The sequence below is a fragment of the Furipterus horrens genome, unplaced genomic scaffold (assembly GCF_987537825.1).
Source record: "Furipterus horrens unplaced genomic scaffold, mFurHor1.1.pri manual_scaffold_16, whole genome shotgun sequence".
Lineage (NCBI taxonomy): Eukaryota > Metazoa > Chordata > Mammalia > Chiroptera > Furipteridae > Furipterus > Furipterus horrens.
In genome coordinates, this window is record NW_028327186.1 from 4498125 (window position 1) to 4513852 (window position 15728).

Below are 15728 nucleotides of genomic sequence, written 5' to 3' on the forward strand. Positions count from 1 at the left end.
ATTGTTACATTCTAAGCTCATTGAGTGCCAGAAGGCAAGTCCAGTATTAATCTCTTCGTTTCCAAGATTAGAGTTGCTACAAGCCACCTCCGTGGTCCAAGAACCTGTCCGTGACCTTTTCCTGTGTTCTTAACCTGTTTAAATTATGGAAGGCATCCCCGCTCCTAGGCTGCTCAGTCAGCGTTGTATTTCATCACGGCCGTCTGAACCACAGAGCGGAAGCGTGTCTTTCCTTCCGTTCCTCATTCCTTTCAAACTCCCTGGAGAGCAGAGTTAGTTGTGAAAAATATTCGATGACGGAGCTGAAAACAAGACCTATTTTTCTGTGGTCTCTTAATCACTCCTGCATATTATGCCTCAGTTTACCCATGGGCAGTTTGGGAACCAAAAGGCCTTTTTGTGGTATAGGTTCTGGGGTGGAGGGCAACATAAACCAAGGATTGAGGTCTTTCATGACAAGTCTTGTACCTAAAATTTTTCCCAGCACACACACACACAAAGTTCGTAATAGTCTTAGCAAATATTTTGGAGAACTCCTTTTAAATATCTTTTATTGTGCTTGCTGAAATACATTTTTTTTTTAGGCGAGTCCTGTTCTCAAGAAGCTACAAGAATTATTTTTCCACTGCCACCTTTACTTATAATTTTTCAATGAACATTTTTCTGGCGGAGAAGTAACATAGATTTATAGAAGAAAATTTAGAAAGCATACACAAGAAAAGTAAAATTACAACCAGCACCTTACAGATAACTATTCGTAACATCTTAGTGACCACATAGATGTCTCCTTATGCTTTTGTGTACATGGAGATTAGATATAAAATTTTTATGTGCAGGAGATATTCTACGAAGTATTTTTGTAATTTGCCTTTTCGCTGAAGAACATGGTGAAGGTATTTCTATACAGTATTGATAAGTATGGATTGACATTAACTCTAATGGCTAAGTGGCATTCCGCAGTAGGGATGTATTTACTGTAACTTGTTCAGATGATCACCTGTCGGGGTATTTTAAGCGCTTTGTACTCTTCCACTATTACAAAGAATGCTTAGGTAAACATTCTTATAGAGAGAGCTTCCTGTCTTGACAAAGTATCTCTTCGAGATAAACTGCTATTAAGTGTAATTAGTAGGAATCTGTGTGTACACATATACTTACAATTTTGATACAGAAAACTGTATGCCCAAATTATATTCTGCCCAACAGTTAATGAGAGTGTTTCACACCCTTCTCAATAATGGGAATTTTTTTTGTAAATGCTCAATGGATTAGCTATCAGCATCTCGGAATCCTTTATGGTTGCTGTTTTTGTTTTATTAAGTATTTTATATTTTTTAAACCGACACCTACGTAACATTTGCTATGTATCAGAGACTATTCTGGTGTTTTTGTGAATATTAATTAATTTAATCTTCACAACAACCCAAAGAAGTGGACACTGTTAATAATCTTAACCTCAGATGAAGAAATGGCTAAGGAACCCGAAGCTAGTAGAGCTAGTAGGTGGTGGAGCCAGGATTTGAACCTTTCTCGTTATTCCTAAGTCCATCCTCTTGACCACTATGCCTTTTGGGGGAAAAAAAAAGTCTTTGCTCTTAGGAAATGAAACTGGACAATAGGGATCAGAGAGCCAAATCCTCACCACCACAGGACCTGCATTTTCGATATTTTCTATTCTGATTAGTCTAAAAATAATCCCTTTGATTTTTCTTTTTTTTTTTTTTTAGGATGTATCAAGGTCAGAAGAAATGGAAAGAAGCTCTTCCCCACTACCAAGAAGCTTTAGAATACATCGAGATGAGTAAAGGTGAAAAAAGTCTTGACTGTGTGCCAGTACTGAGGGAACTGGCGGACGCAGAGCAAGCCCTGAAATGGCACGACGCATCCATCAACCATCTCTTACAGGTAAGCCTCAGTATCCCAGCCACCGCAGGTATTCCAGACATAAACCCCAGCGACGGAGCAGCTCTGGGAATGCCTGGCTTTGTCGTGTGCTCTGATACGCAGAGCCCATGGCCTGGAGGGGGTGCTCAGCAAGCTCTTAATATAGACAGCCAGGTGGGAGGGCACGGGACACTGGTCCTCCATTTCCAGGTGCATGTTCTCCAAGCAGCCTGAGAGTCCCTGAAGGTCGCGCATCTCATTCTAGGAGCATGATTTAAGTCTTATTTCCCAAAGTTTCTTTTTTTTTTTTTTTTTTTAAAAAGCATTTATCTGTTTAGAGCTTATGTTATCAAACCAGTTAGGATCCTTGTCTACTATAGTCTAAAACTTTGACCCAAAGCCACTTAGAGTTGTCATCTGTCAGCTGCTGTCCTGCTTTGCCATCCGAAGGTGACTCTGAGTGTGCGTCAGGGCGCTCCAGAGGAAACAGAAGCAGTAGGATGTGTGCATGCGCAGAGAGATGATTTTAAGGAGCCGGCTCCCGCGATTGTAGGGGCTGACAAGTCCGAAACCCACAAGGCAGGCGGGCCAGCTGGAAACTCAAGCCAGATGTCATAGTCATGAGGGAGAATTCCTTCTTGTCTGGGAAACCTCCACTCTCTGCTCTTCAGGTCTGTGACTCCTCTTATCGCGGGTAATCTCCTTTACTCAAAGCCTACTCAGTAGGTTGTAAATGTTAATCAGCGCTGCAAAGTGCATTCACAGCAACATCTGGACTGACTAGTGGTTGCCATAACAACCGGGCACTGTCGCCCAGGCGAAGTAACACGTTGCGTACCAGTGACGAGAATTCTCGTCGTTTCTAAAAGGCATTTAAATTCCCTGGGACGCAACGTGTTAGCCATCACAGTGAGTGTGGTGTTTGTGTATCGTGTCATCTGCTGAGAGCACAGTTTCAGTTTTTTTCTGAGAATATTTTCCTGTTAAAGTTGTAAAATACAGACTAATTCATGCCTGTTATTTCCAGTGAGATACAATGACGTGGTACTGAGAGTTCTTTATTGCTATTTTTAAATTTATGTGACCTTTCTATGTCCACTCACAGGTTATGAGAGTGTCCCATTCTATCACTGTATCTGGATTACCTCTTAAATAACACTACCACCCTGTGATGTGTTATGATTTCCCGTTTATAGACAAGGAAGGTCAAGGATGAGAAGGGCAGGATGATAGGTCCAGGAAGTACCGTTCATGCCAATAAATGGCACAACGCACATTCAAACCGAGTACGTTTTAGAAAACTTATTCCAGCTGGTGCGCAGAGGCTGGACTGGGGAGGATGTGCTGGCGTGGAAGTGGGGGAAGCGGCCAGGAGGCTGCTGAAGAGGGCGGCTGGCGGCTTGAACTAGGACAGTGACGAGAGGCAGGTGGATGTGACAGGGATGTAGAAGGCAGAACTGGTGGGACATGGAGGCCGATGGGTCGCGGGCACAAGAGGGAAAGGGAAGGGTCAAAGGTGACTCCTGGGTTTCTGGCCTGAACAACTGGGTGGATGTCCGTGGCGTTGGCAGCAGGGGAGTGCGTGTCACCGGGTGACGGAGAGATGGTGGGCTCGGGCCGTGGTGGCCAGTCTGGGCTGCCAGAGAGGCCCCCACGTGGAAATGACAGCTGCAGAGTTAGACGGCGAGGACCAGAGCCCAGCAAGGGGGCCTGGAAGGCATCTACTTGGGCGCAGTAATGGGATAACATGGCAAAGGGCACAGACGCACATTTCCAAGAAAAACACGAGAAAAGGTAAAAATGAAAGAGGTGTCGTCTAGGTCTTTTGATTCCTTTTGCGGTTATGGAGAACATGGTGTTGGGAGGATTAATGAGTTCTTATTCGTAAAGCGCTTAGCACAGTGGCCTCTATGCCATGGGACTTAGGAAATTTTTTTTTTTAATGTCTCTTTCCTTTGCTTTTCTTGCTTTTCTTTTCCTTTCACTGACAACCTGGTTGTGGGAGACATGGCGGCAAAGATAAGGACAGAAACCAGACTGTATAGTGAGGTAATAAATGTAGCTACCCGGTTCCAAAAGTGCCAGGAGGTGCGGGAGGCTGACCAGACAGAGGCAAGAGCACGTGCCCGGTCTGAAGGTCAGACAGAGCTTGACCTTCAGGGAAGGTGTTTTCTGTATCCAGGTTATAGAGGAAGTCACTCCTTTTTATCATACTTGTCAAGTTTGGTAGGTTGTTTATTCTTGAGGCTCGTGAAGGTTAGAAAATGCCAGTAAGTACTTGCTGATTATTATTAAAGAGATTGCTTGGTGAAGTCAAAATGGCATTGGAGACCTGGCTGCTGTGGGTCAGTGGATTGAGCGTCGGCCTGCGAGCCATGTGTCGCGGGTTTGATTCCCAGTCAGGGCACATGACGAGGTTGCACGTCATGTCCCCAGTTGGGGGCGCGAGTGAGAGGCAACCACACAGTGATGTTTCTCTCCCTCTCTTTCTCTTTTCCCCTCTAAAAAACAGATAAATAAAATAAAAAATAAAATGAAATAAAGTGAACTTGTAAAAAAAAATGGCATTGGATTTGAAATCAGAAGATCTGAGCTGGAGTTCAGAGTCTTCTGTTTGATTATACAAGTCACTTAACCCCTCAAGGAAAGGAAAAAAAAAGGCTCCATCCACTTCACAGAACTGCTCAAAGGTTCAGGACGGAAAGTACATTGTGAACCATTAGGCATGTTCCCAGTACAAGCTACTTTTCTCTGTTAACAGTCATTATTAAATGTTTATCAAGGCTCCCCTTTTCTTTACGAGCTTTACCTTAGATACAGAAAGGTTCAGTGTGGCCACAGCTCTTCAGGGGAGCTCATGTCTAAAAGCCATCTATTAAATACACACAAAGAAAAGGGGTTTTTATGGTTTCCCATCTTGTTTTTCACCCCGCATTCCTTTGGAGTGAGAGAAACACCCAGAGAGAAAAGATCTTTTATTTTCTGCAGAATGGAGAAAAGTTCCAAAGTATTTTAGGAACTAACCCATTAAAATGGAGAAAACTAAAGCGAGCCCCACAGAGCCACTGGCGGGAGGCAGGCAGCCGTCCCAGGGACGGATCAAAGAGCTGTCCTGGCCCATCGGTCCCTGGGCAGCAGGGAGCTGTGAGAAACCCACACAAACGGGATTGTTCCTGCATCTCCCCCTGGCAGCTTTTGGCAAGGGAACCTTATTTTCCTATCCAAAAGAAAAAGCACAGGGTTTCGTTTCTGTGAGCCGGAGCGTGTTTGTGGGGGGCTGTTTTCAGGGGGCAGAAATGAACACCGCGCTGGCTCGTGTGTCTTTGCCACAACCCTGACACTTGAATCGCAGCTCTCTCTCCGCTGCTCAGTAGCCCCCAAACTTAGGGACGTTTGATTGACGAAGCATAATTGAAATCATTTAGCCTGTCAGTTGCTCTGCCAAAAGACTCCGAGGTCAGAACATCCTGATTCAGGTTCTGGCCCCGGGGGTGTTATTGGCCTTGGCCGGGCCCAGGTGACCGCTCATAGCTGCTCACAGCGGGCTGTGGGCTCGTTCTGACTGCTCAGCCAACGGCAGGGCGTCTGACTGGTTCCTGCTCACTGCTGTGTGTTTGCTAGAACATGCTCGTTTGCATTTCAGAGTCTCGGAGAATATCAGCCTTGTTTTGTTTTGTTTTCTTTAAAATTAGAAAAGATGCAAAATGCAATTACGATTTTACGCTTTATGGACATGTTTTCACAACGACATGATCCCGGTTCCATACTGTTTCTTTTTAAGCAGTGACTGTTTTTTATAAAGAGTTGTTTTTATATGTATATTAAAAAAAAAAAAAGCCATACAGAAAAATAAAAAGGCATGGGTTACAAGCTGTTCCAGGCCTCGTCCTCCCGAAGGAGCTGATACAGCCGTGTGTCACGTCTCTCCTGTGCAAATGTACAGATGGGCCTAGACTGAGAGGCAGACAGTGGAGCGGCCAGGAAGAGAGATTGAGGAACTTGACAGCATAAAAATGAAAGGAATTGTCAAAGCAGGGGAACTCTAGAAAGAGCTGTTCTAAAATCTGTAACACAGCCCGATGGAAATATGGACCAAAGACAAGCACGGACGACTTCTAGACAGGGAAACACAAAAGGCCAGTAACCACGCAAAAATAATCCTTAGCCTTGTTTGTTGTTAAAGAAATACTATTGAACTGAGGAGATGCCGTTGCTCGCCTACCTGGGGGCGAAGTGACAAAGTCCGGGGGTGCCCCGTGATGGCAGGGGTGTAGGGGCACCGGCATCCTCACACCCTGTTGGTAGACGTGGGGACTGGCCCCACATTGAGGGAGAACGATCGATATTCCCTCTCCAATTTTAAAATGCATTGATCCTTCGCCTCATCAGTTTCAGAAACTTACCTGACGGATAGATGCGTCCGAGGGTGCAAAGCTGTCTGAGCAGCGAAACAGTGCCATTGGCAATAGCGAAAAATCCGAAATGCCCTCCACTCCATTCACAGGGGAGACTGGCTATGAAATGATGATGGGAGGCTCTCGAGCCACTAAGGGGGCTGGGATGGCAGCGTGTGATCTGACGTGACAGAGGTTCCAAGTGCGTTACTAATTTCAAGAGCCAGATGTGGGCCAGAATATTCATTCAGCCAACTACGGGTGAAACACTCCAACGGGGTGGGCCCTGGGGCTCTGACGGAAGGTTCAGACGCCCGGGGTCCTGCCCGCAGGGAGCAGCCTAGGGAACGAGAGAGGCTTTAGTTGAATAATCGCGCAGATGAACCTCAAACTACACCTGCGCCATGTGCCACAGGGAGAAGTACCAGGTGCTGGGGCTCCCAGTGGGACATTCGGGCCCGGTGTGGGATCCATTGGGGGCTGATAGTGAGACACCCCAAAGGTTGCAGATGGGGGAGAGGAGCCGTTGTGGTGAGAGCCTAGAGCAGGTGGTGGGCAATGAAGCTGAAGCCGAGAGGAAGGCCGAGCTAGGTTATGACCGTGTGTGTGTGTGTGTGTGTGTGTGTGTGTAAGAACATGTGCCTTTATGACCGTGTGTGTGTGAGAACATGTGCCTTTATGACCGTGTGTGTGTGTGTGAGAACATGTGCCTTTATGACTGTGTGTGTATAAGAACATGTGCTTTTATGACCATGTGTGTGTGTGAGAACATGTGCCTTTATGACTGTGTGTGTGTAAGAACATGTGCTTATATGTGTGTCTGTATAAAGCATCTTAGTATTTCCAAGAGGATACCCAGGAAACTGTTGACAGCAGTGAGCTATAAAAAATCAGACTGGGAATAGGGAAAAGAGAGGGTGAGGCTTATAGACAGAAAGGAGGGGGCATTTAAAATTGTGTTTATTCTTTTCTACCACTTAGGATTTTAAATATTATATGCAGGTATTACTGTTCTAATCTAAAAACATAGTTAAGTTTTAAGGAAGCATGCACTTGCAGTTAAAAGTGGATGAAAATATAAGTCCCCGACATGTCTATTTTGGTGCTAACTCTACAGAAAGAGAGTAGGGCCTTTTCTCTCCAGCCCTTTGGAGGAGCTAAAATTGGCAGCTGGAGAGCCGCCACTGAGGACTTTCTCTGACTATAAAAAGAAAGTGGCTCAGCCCAGGGCCCTGAGAACTCAGTTTTCTAATGCCTTGGGCACCCAGTGAGTTCCCTTTCATCGGCTCCCCCGGGGATTCCCAGCTCCGTCTTTCTCTTAGCCAACCCCCCCCACCCCCTCACCAGCTGCCCCACGCCCCTGTGGTGTGTGCAGCCATGAAAGGCTTCCCCACTGGGCAGAGATGGGACAGGAAAGCAAGTGGCACCCTTGGGCTGCAGCGTGACCTGGTCTTGCCCCAGGGCGTCAGCTCCAAGCTTTGGCAGGGCCGAGGTCGAAAGCTGTGCGGCTTCCCAGCTGGTCTGTTATAAAGAAACAGCAAAGTCACACCTTGCAGTGACCAGCGTTGAATTACGGCACAGGTCTGAATCAAAGCAGGGACCCAGGCACTAGTGGGGGGGGGGCACCTTAACGCCTGCTCCATCCACCCCCCGCTGCCTGACTCCCCTCTTTGCTGTTCCTCTCCCCTTAGTCCTCGGAAGCCGCTTAGATACCCATGTGGTGCCAGCTCACTCTCCCGCCCTGACCAGCCCGTTAGCTTGGGGGCCACGTCTACCGCTTCGCGACTCTGATGCTTATGTAGTGATTCATTACATTGGTTAGAAAACCCCCGTCTGTAACACTGACCCTCTCCATAACCCGATGTTAGACTAGAAAAGCACGCAGTTTGGAGTCACAGGCCTTAGTGTGAATTCACGTTCTGCCACTACGTGACCTTCGGCCAGCTGCCATATCTCCTTGAGGCATCATTTCTCCCCTTGGTGAATCAGGCTGTGATCACTGTACGGGACATTTTGAGATGAAGCAGGCTGGTGCATGAAATTCACATAGCGCCATGCCTGGCAAAAGTAGGTGCCCAATCCATGGTAGTCCCCTCCCTCCGGCCGCCCTCTGCGAGCCCTCAGCATTACAAACAGATCCTGGCCCCTGCTAAGTTCACCCTTCCCATGAGACTCGGGTTCAGTCCGGGAATGTGCCTTGAGCTACTCATGCACCCTCCACTGTGCTGTGGGAGAGATCCCCCTTCCGAATCAGTGACCCCCTAATTATCACCAAATGGCGGAAAAAGTCTATGCCACCTCCCACCAAGAGCCGGGCAGGGTTCCACTTGGAACCCTCCTGCTGGTTTTCAGTGCTGAGTTCGCATGATGAGGTCTGCCTGCATAAATAAAGACACCCTTTGGACTAGTCGTCAGGTTTCTCTTCCAGAACTATTGCGTGTTTCCCAAATGCAAGGGGTCGGGCCCGGTTAGACAAGAGGCCGCCAGCTCCGGCTCTGGCTGCGTCTAATGACAGCTGCTGAGGCGCTGGGGACTCGCTGGTCTCCCCCCCAGATGCGCACAGTAGGACCAGCGTGCAGCAACAGCTCTGCACCTGGGCAGGCCTTCAGGGGCTCGGTCTCGTGGACAAGTTCATTTGCTTTTCTAATTAACAACCTTGCTCAGTATGGTTTTTAAAAGGTGTAAGTGGATATTTTTTTTGTTTTTGTTTTTAAACAAGTACATGCTAGCAACTTGAAGATGACAGTTGATAAACACTGAACCATAAGGTATGGAAAAGGACAAAGGCGGTGTGCGTGCGTGCGTGTGTGTATGGAATTCGAGCCCTGGGGAGCTTAATAAATTATGAGGGCTGAGTGCATTCAGGCCCCAGATCCTCACCCCTCAGGCTCCTGCATGAAGCCGGGAGAGGCCAGCACAGCCCCTGTGATTCTGCGACCTCTAGCAACTCGCCCGTAAATGCTCTTGGGTGCATGCGCCCGCGGTATTTCTATTATCGCAGCAAGCAAAAGGCTGTTCTGACGTGTGGACAGTGGTGCAGTGTGGAAAGACTATATAATCTAATCACTGGCTTCCTGAGCTTCCGCGACGCTTCCACCCGGAGGAGCCTCCTGCACAGTGCGGAGCTGCGGTCTGTCACCCAGAGCCCTCCCGTTCCGTGGGCAGCCTTTTGGGGCAGGTGGGTGGGTTTCCAGGACGTCTCCCCCTGCTTCCCTGAGAGCAGCTCCTCTCCTCCGTGCGCTGTCTATTAGAGAAGCATGGAAGATTCTGTTTGACATCCAGGGGGTTCCTTCTGCCTCAAAACGGAAACTTGAGCATCAGCGCTGCCAGGACGTTGGGGTCCTTTTGTAAGTCGCCTTCCGCTCAGTGGCCTGTTTTGGAAATGGAACCATGTTAAGGTGTGTAGATAGAGCCCAGTCGTCTATACATCGACCATAAGCCACTCATGCCCCTGCTGATGGATAGTTTCGTGGTTCCCCCCTTTTCACCGCCTCAGATAACGCTTCAGTGGAGGCGAGGGCATTTTTGACATGGACGGTGATGGCGATGCTCTGTAAGCCGCACAAGAGAGGAAGGGACAGCAGGAGGGGCGGACGGAGAGCGAGAATGTGGGGGTGGTACAGGACCAGAAGCTGCGCGGGCACCCGAACAATCAAAGGGGGAAGGAACAAGGTGCAGGATGGGCCAAAGGAGGGAGGCAGCTGTGAGCACCCCAAAATGGAGTGTGTTCTGTAGTATTCGTTACTGACTGTAGTATTTATTTGTGTTATCGCTGTACACCTCCTTCTGTCCACCCCTGTTTGCAGTCGTTTTGAATTTGAGCTTTAATCCAAAATCCTGTGTGTTCAGAGTCCTTGTAACAATATGAGCTGAATCTTTGCCGGGGTCAAGGATGCTGTCTTCAACGGTGGATTGTAGAGATAGTTCACCCAGGGCAAAAACACAAAGTAAACTTGATTCAATTTGCGTTTGGGGCGGGGCAGGCTCTCTCTCTCTCTCTCTCACCCCCCTCTCTCTCGCTCTCTCTCTCTCTCTCTCTCTCCCCCCCCCCTTCTCTCTCTCTCTCCTTTTCCCCAAACACTGAACACATGATGCCCTGACTCTGTCCCTGTGGCTTCTATGGTCCTTACTTGCATGTAGTCACTTTCCAGTATTTGAAAAGCATGTCAAGTCAGAGCTTCTGGCCAAATCGAGGATAATGACTAATCTGGGGGTTGCCAAAATCACTTCTTCAGTTTATTTATAGCCCGTGATAACAAACGTACTTTCCAAACAAAGGGTATTACTGGCCTTCACGGATATGAAGTTCTGATGGTTCGAACATAGCACTAGAAGTAATGGCCAGCAACCCTTGTATGGAGCAGCCCCTATCAGAAGAAGGCCAGAGCTACTAACGCAGTTGGTTTTAACCTGTGACCAATGCGGTGACCGTCTGCAGCCTACCCTGACTGCTGTCTCAGAAAGGTCACCAGGGAGGCGAGTCTCTATGGCTTCCTGGTCTCCCTGCTTGGTTTGGACCAAAAGGGGCCAGTGGGGTGGCTTTTACCTCCTAGGCCAGCTCCCGTGGACTAGTCGTAGCTCCTGGAAGCTGAATGAATCGGGGGGCGCCACGGCGTGGCCTGCCGTCGTGAGTGACGTCTGCCACCATGGGCCAGGGCGGGACAGGTAGCAGCCTTCCTGACCTGGTAGAAGAAGCAAGTCACCCATTCGCTCAGCAACCTCTGTCTTCCCACCTATAAAATAAGGGCAGGAAAAATGGCCAAGATAATGACAATGGGTGTCACAAATGAAACGGAACCCAGGTGTGCAGCTGGAACATGAGTTGCTGGTGGCATGTCTGGCCTCACGCGATCTGGCGTTTCCTTTACACTCATGGTGTTTCGGTCTTTCTGTCTTGTCATTTAATTGCGAACTACCTGCCCTCTCAGGCCAGTGCTTTGCATGACTCCATGTTTTCTGTTTCTTTCTGCGCTGCCTACACTTTCTGGCACTGCCTCTCCTGTCCTAGGCGGTCTGTAAGTATTTGTTTATCGATGACTGGGAACGTATTACTAATATGCATTTTTAAAACTCCCCATGTCGGTAGGCAAATGAGGGGTGACTTTACCTTTTTCTTTATTTCTGTGTTTTGTACCTTTTTATGGGAAGTGATGTGTTTTGTTTTTTATTTGAAAGAATTATTGTTATTTTACATTCATAGCATCAGAGGGTTGTATTTTTTCCTGAAAGAATTTCAAAATGCGCTTTATTTTCAAGGATCTGAGCTGTGTTCTGTGTGTGCACGGGCCGCTCTCATGGGCCAGTTGGCAGAGAATGCAGGCCCACGGGCTGGCTGGCCAGGTGTGGGGGAGGGGTCGGCGTCCTGTGCGGGAGGCTGCTGACGGGGGGCCTTGGTCCCCCTTCCTGGGCTTGCCCACCTCCTCTGCATGGCACTGGCTCTTTCTAATTCGTCTCCTTCCTCCTTGAATCCCACCCGCTCCTCTGCCGACACCGCTCTCCTAGGAGCGTAGACTTTTAAATGGCTTACTTAGCAATGGGCCCCGGCCGTGGCCTTGAGCTGCCTGGACTCAGTGTCCGGTGCTTTCTCTCTCCCGCTGCACAGTGCTTTTAAAATCCATCTCTCCCACGCGTGCACTGCGCTTCCACATAAATCCCGTTGTCCAGCTTGCTAGAAAGTCCCTTGGGTTTCTGCTTATCGCTGTGAGAACAGTCAGTTCCCTGTTGCTGCTGCCAAGCAGCTAACCAAGCGTGTTTCTTCTTCCCATGGTGACAGGCGCACCGCATCGTCCTTAGTGGGGAGCCATCTGACGAGGAGGCCGCTGGGTCCGCGCACTGTGTCGCCCGCGCTGCTGTCGCTTCCAGGAGGCCCGAGCACCACGGTGAGAGCCAGCCTTCCTGGGTGACGGGCCCTGCCTGCTCCGCACCTGTCCTGCACTCATCTGGGCTTTGGGATGGGTGAGCAGGTGCCCAGAGCTGCAACACACACCCTTCAGGGAGCCTTTGTGGCTTTATCCCATCATCTGGCGGTGCCACTGTGGTCTCAGTCCCTGTTCAGCCTTCTTCTAGTCTTCTATGTTCAAACGCAGGGAATCTGCATCCGAACACAGCTGTTACCAGCCCCAGAAACTCCGTGCGGGGCTGACAGGGAACTCTGCCCTGCTTTCAGAGGTGTCTGTTTTTAAAGATTGTGGTGGAACTGCTGTGGCAACAGACCTGGCGTGCCGGGACCCTGGTCCAGACTCCTGCAGAGCTGAGCTTTCAATTAGGGCAAACTCACACAGTTTCGGGGTTCCAAGAGGAAGTTGCCTTTTATGACTCATAGGGTGTTTCTTAGCCCCACATAACAGGTAGAGCAGCAAGCTCGAGGAGTTCCTTAATCCACTGTCCTGGGACCACAGCATACAACAGGCCTCTATTGATGAAGCACACACATTCCAGTGCCTTTGTTTTTTTTGGTCAGGAAAACTCTGACTCCAAAAAACCTCCGCTGCCTTGCGGCATACCTCTTCAGGGGAAAGGCTAAGGGAGTAAACCCCGACAGAAAATCCGGAGCCGTAGTCCCTAAGGCGGTTTGACGTTGTAGTCAACACCGACAACTCCTGCGGCGCACCTGAAGCCAAGCTGTATTGACTCTGTCTTTCCCTTGGATCCTTCAGCTGCGAAGAGAGTGGGGGTCTGCTGCATGGGCAACAGCAGACCCTCCATATCACCCTGCCCAGGCTCTGTAGCTTCAGCTTCACTGGAGAGGACACTCCAGCGTCATCGCAAGATGTCGATTCAGCACGGGAGGAGACAGATACCGTGTCACTCCCGAGTCGGACTGCACAGCCATTCTCGGTGGTGCAGATAGACTCTTAAGAAGCTACACCATCGTCTCTCGAGACGGACGGCTGCCGACGATTTAGGAACAGAGTATAACTCATAAAGAAGACCTAGGGGTGTATTCCAAGATGTCAGATAGAAATAATTGTATTATAGCAAAATAAGGGCCAATGTGCTAGCAAGCCTAAAATCGATCCCAGGAAGGCTTGGGGCTGGGGTTCAGGGAATAGGAGCTGGGCTAAGATGAGGAGGCGGGCAAGCGGGAGAAGATGGAAGGGATCTCAGTGAGCTGCCTGCTCCACAGGGGCCCCTGGGCCAGGCAGGGGCTCCAGTCCAGGGTGGGGCTGGTGTGGGGATACTGGTGTTTGTCTGTCTGTCCAGTCCACCTTGTTGATCCCTCACGCCCATTTCCTGGAGCTGTGAGCACCTTTTCAGAGCTGAAGGAACCTGTCTGGGGAGAGAGAGAGAGAAGGCAGGAGACCTTTCTGGGTCTCACTCCTTAGAACCTTCCTTACAGAACAGTCGATTCCAAAACCTCCAAAGAGCCAACATTTTGACCAGCTTAATGGTGCCTAAAATTCCTTTAATGCGGGGGTGGGGGGGTCCTTCCATACCACAGCTGTTACAAGATACTTAAAGTGCAAATGCATGTTTGATGGAAACCCCTGGAGTAGAAGGAGTCACAAATCTAAATGTCCATAGGAACGAGCTAAGCTGAGTGAGTGAAGCGGGTAGTTATTAGAAAGCAGTAGCAGCAGCAAGCATACTTACAAATGGTAGGTACCTGTTGGCTGTACTGTGAGAGAGACAATAAGGAGTGGTGAGGGCTGTGGCAAACTGGAGAAACCTGTACCCTGTCCAAAGTGAGCAGCTGTTACTCAGTTCCAGTCCATTGCTGTCCTGGGGAAGGAAGGCTTATGTCAGCAGATCTGTTTTTTCAAGGGAAGGCAGAAATCTGGACTTCTATGTGAAATCAATTCATACTTGATGGTAACTAACTCAGATATGTTCCAGGCTCTGAGTGAGGCAGAACAAGTGTGAGGGCTGGGTCCATACCTGCCTGCGTGTGATGAGGGGTGGTCCAGTCCCACATGCTCCGCTCTGTGCCAAGGAAGCTCATGTGCATGGGAATCTCAGCTGCTCTCCTGTGCCTACACATGTCTGTGCTGAGTACAGGGTTTTATTTTTCTTTTAAAGAATAATTAATGAGAAAAAAGTTTCTCATCTGGGGACTCTCCATAGCCTGCTTGCTGAATGCCCATGGAAGGCATTGCCCTCTGATTTAAAAAAAAAAAAAAAAAAAAGTCACTGGCCAAGAAGCCCGCATGTTTCAGGCTCCTCACTCAAGCGAATCCCTTTGCCCCGAGCCCTCCCTGCATTCCTGTGCAGACGAACTGCCCTAGAAGTCACGGAGGATCGTGGTTGCATAAGGATGCCCAATTCAGGCTCCTGGAATGTCGCTAACCTGAGCCAGGCCGGCTGCCCGGGCAGCCACAGACAAACTTGGTATCAACAGCTCTCCCAACCCTGCTCAGTGCTCAAGGCCTGGGCCTTGGGTTTAGAACTCTTCTCGTAAAGGATATTATTAAAATGAAATGGGTTGACGCCAAGTACACATCGGGGTAAACCTTGGAGAGGCAAGGCCTGCTGAGCACAAGCAGCCTTGTTTGGAAGTGGTCCCGTCCTCAGCCTGCACTCCAGCGGGAGCCCAGGGTCCAGACACATCGGAATGGAGAGGGCTCTGCCCCGTCCGTGCCTTGGGGGCAGGGGGTGGGATCCCTGGCTATAAGGACCAGACTCCGGGGCGTGGGGTGCATCCTTGAGATATAATTCCCTGGGCACAAACAGGTTCTTCTCCCCGGCCCCCACTGGTCTTAGCCTCTCCCCACATTTTGCACTGTAGACACAAAATATGTATCTCAGGCTAAGACTGTATCTCGATTGAGCTCCTCTTTTTCACCCTATACAGTCCTCCCTTTTCTTAACTCTCCCTCCTGGGGCCTGCCTCGTCCGCTTGCCCCGCACTGGGCCCTGCCCACGGGGTGACTAATGCCCCTCAGGTCCTGTGTGTCCCCTAGAGGCCGGAGGTCAGACAGCCCCGGGCGTACCCACGCACCCAGCTCCCATGGGCTCCTGACACGTAACATGGCCACCTGCGATTCCAAAACCTCCAAAGAGCCAACATTTTTGACCAGCTTAATGGTGCCTAAAATTCCTTTAATAGGGGGAGAAAAAAAATCCTTCCATTCCACAGCTGTTACAAGACACTTAAAATGCAGTTGCACGTTTGATGGAAGCCCCTGGAATGGCAGGAGTCACAAATCTAAGTGTGCATAGGGACCAGCGCTCCCTTGCCCTTCACCTCCCCCGGGCCTCCCCAGCAGCCCCTGCCCATGGGAATGAGTTTAGCCAGTTCTGGCCCCAACCCATCCCCTCGCCCCCTTCCTCCTTGTTCTTCCCCCTCCCTCCTCCTTCCTCCTCAGCCTCCCCACCCGCCTCCACCCAAGTGTGCCCCGAGAGGTCCTTGCCAGCGCCTGCTTGGGGCACATCCTTAAAGAGTCCCCAGCCCGCAGGGGCTGGCCTGCCTCTGAGCGCCCACGCGGCTGTCAGCGTCCACGCCTGCGCTGT

The 15728-nt window shown here is 49.7% G+C and overlaps 1 protein-coding gene across 1 annotated transcript in view; it reads left to right on the forward strand.

Annotated features, from left to right (window-relative positions):
• The window catches only part of TTC23 (tetratricopeptide repeat domain 23), a 46541-nt gene that overhangs the window by 11614 nt on the left and 19199 nt on the right, over positions 1 to 15728 (forward strand). The window contains exons 5-6 of the mRNA XM_090263753.1: positions 1728 to 1905; positions 12052 to 12157. Of these exons, the coding sequence (XP_090119879.1) occupies positions 1728 to 1905; positions 12052 to 12157 (284 nt within the window). The remainder of the gene's footprint in view (positions 1 to 1727; positions 1906 to 12051; positions 12158 to 15728) is intronic.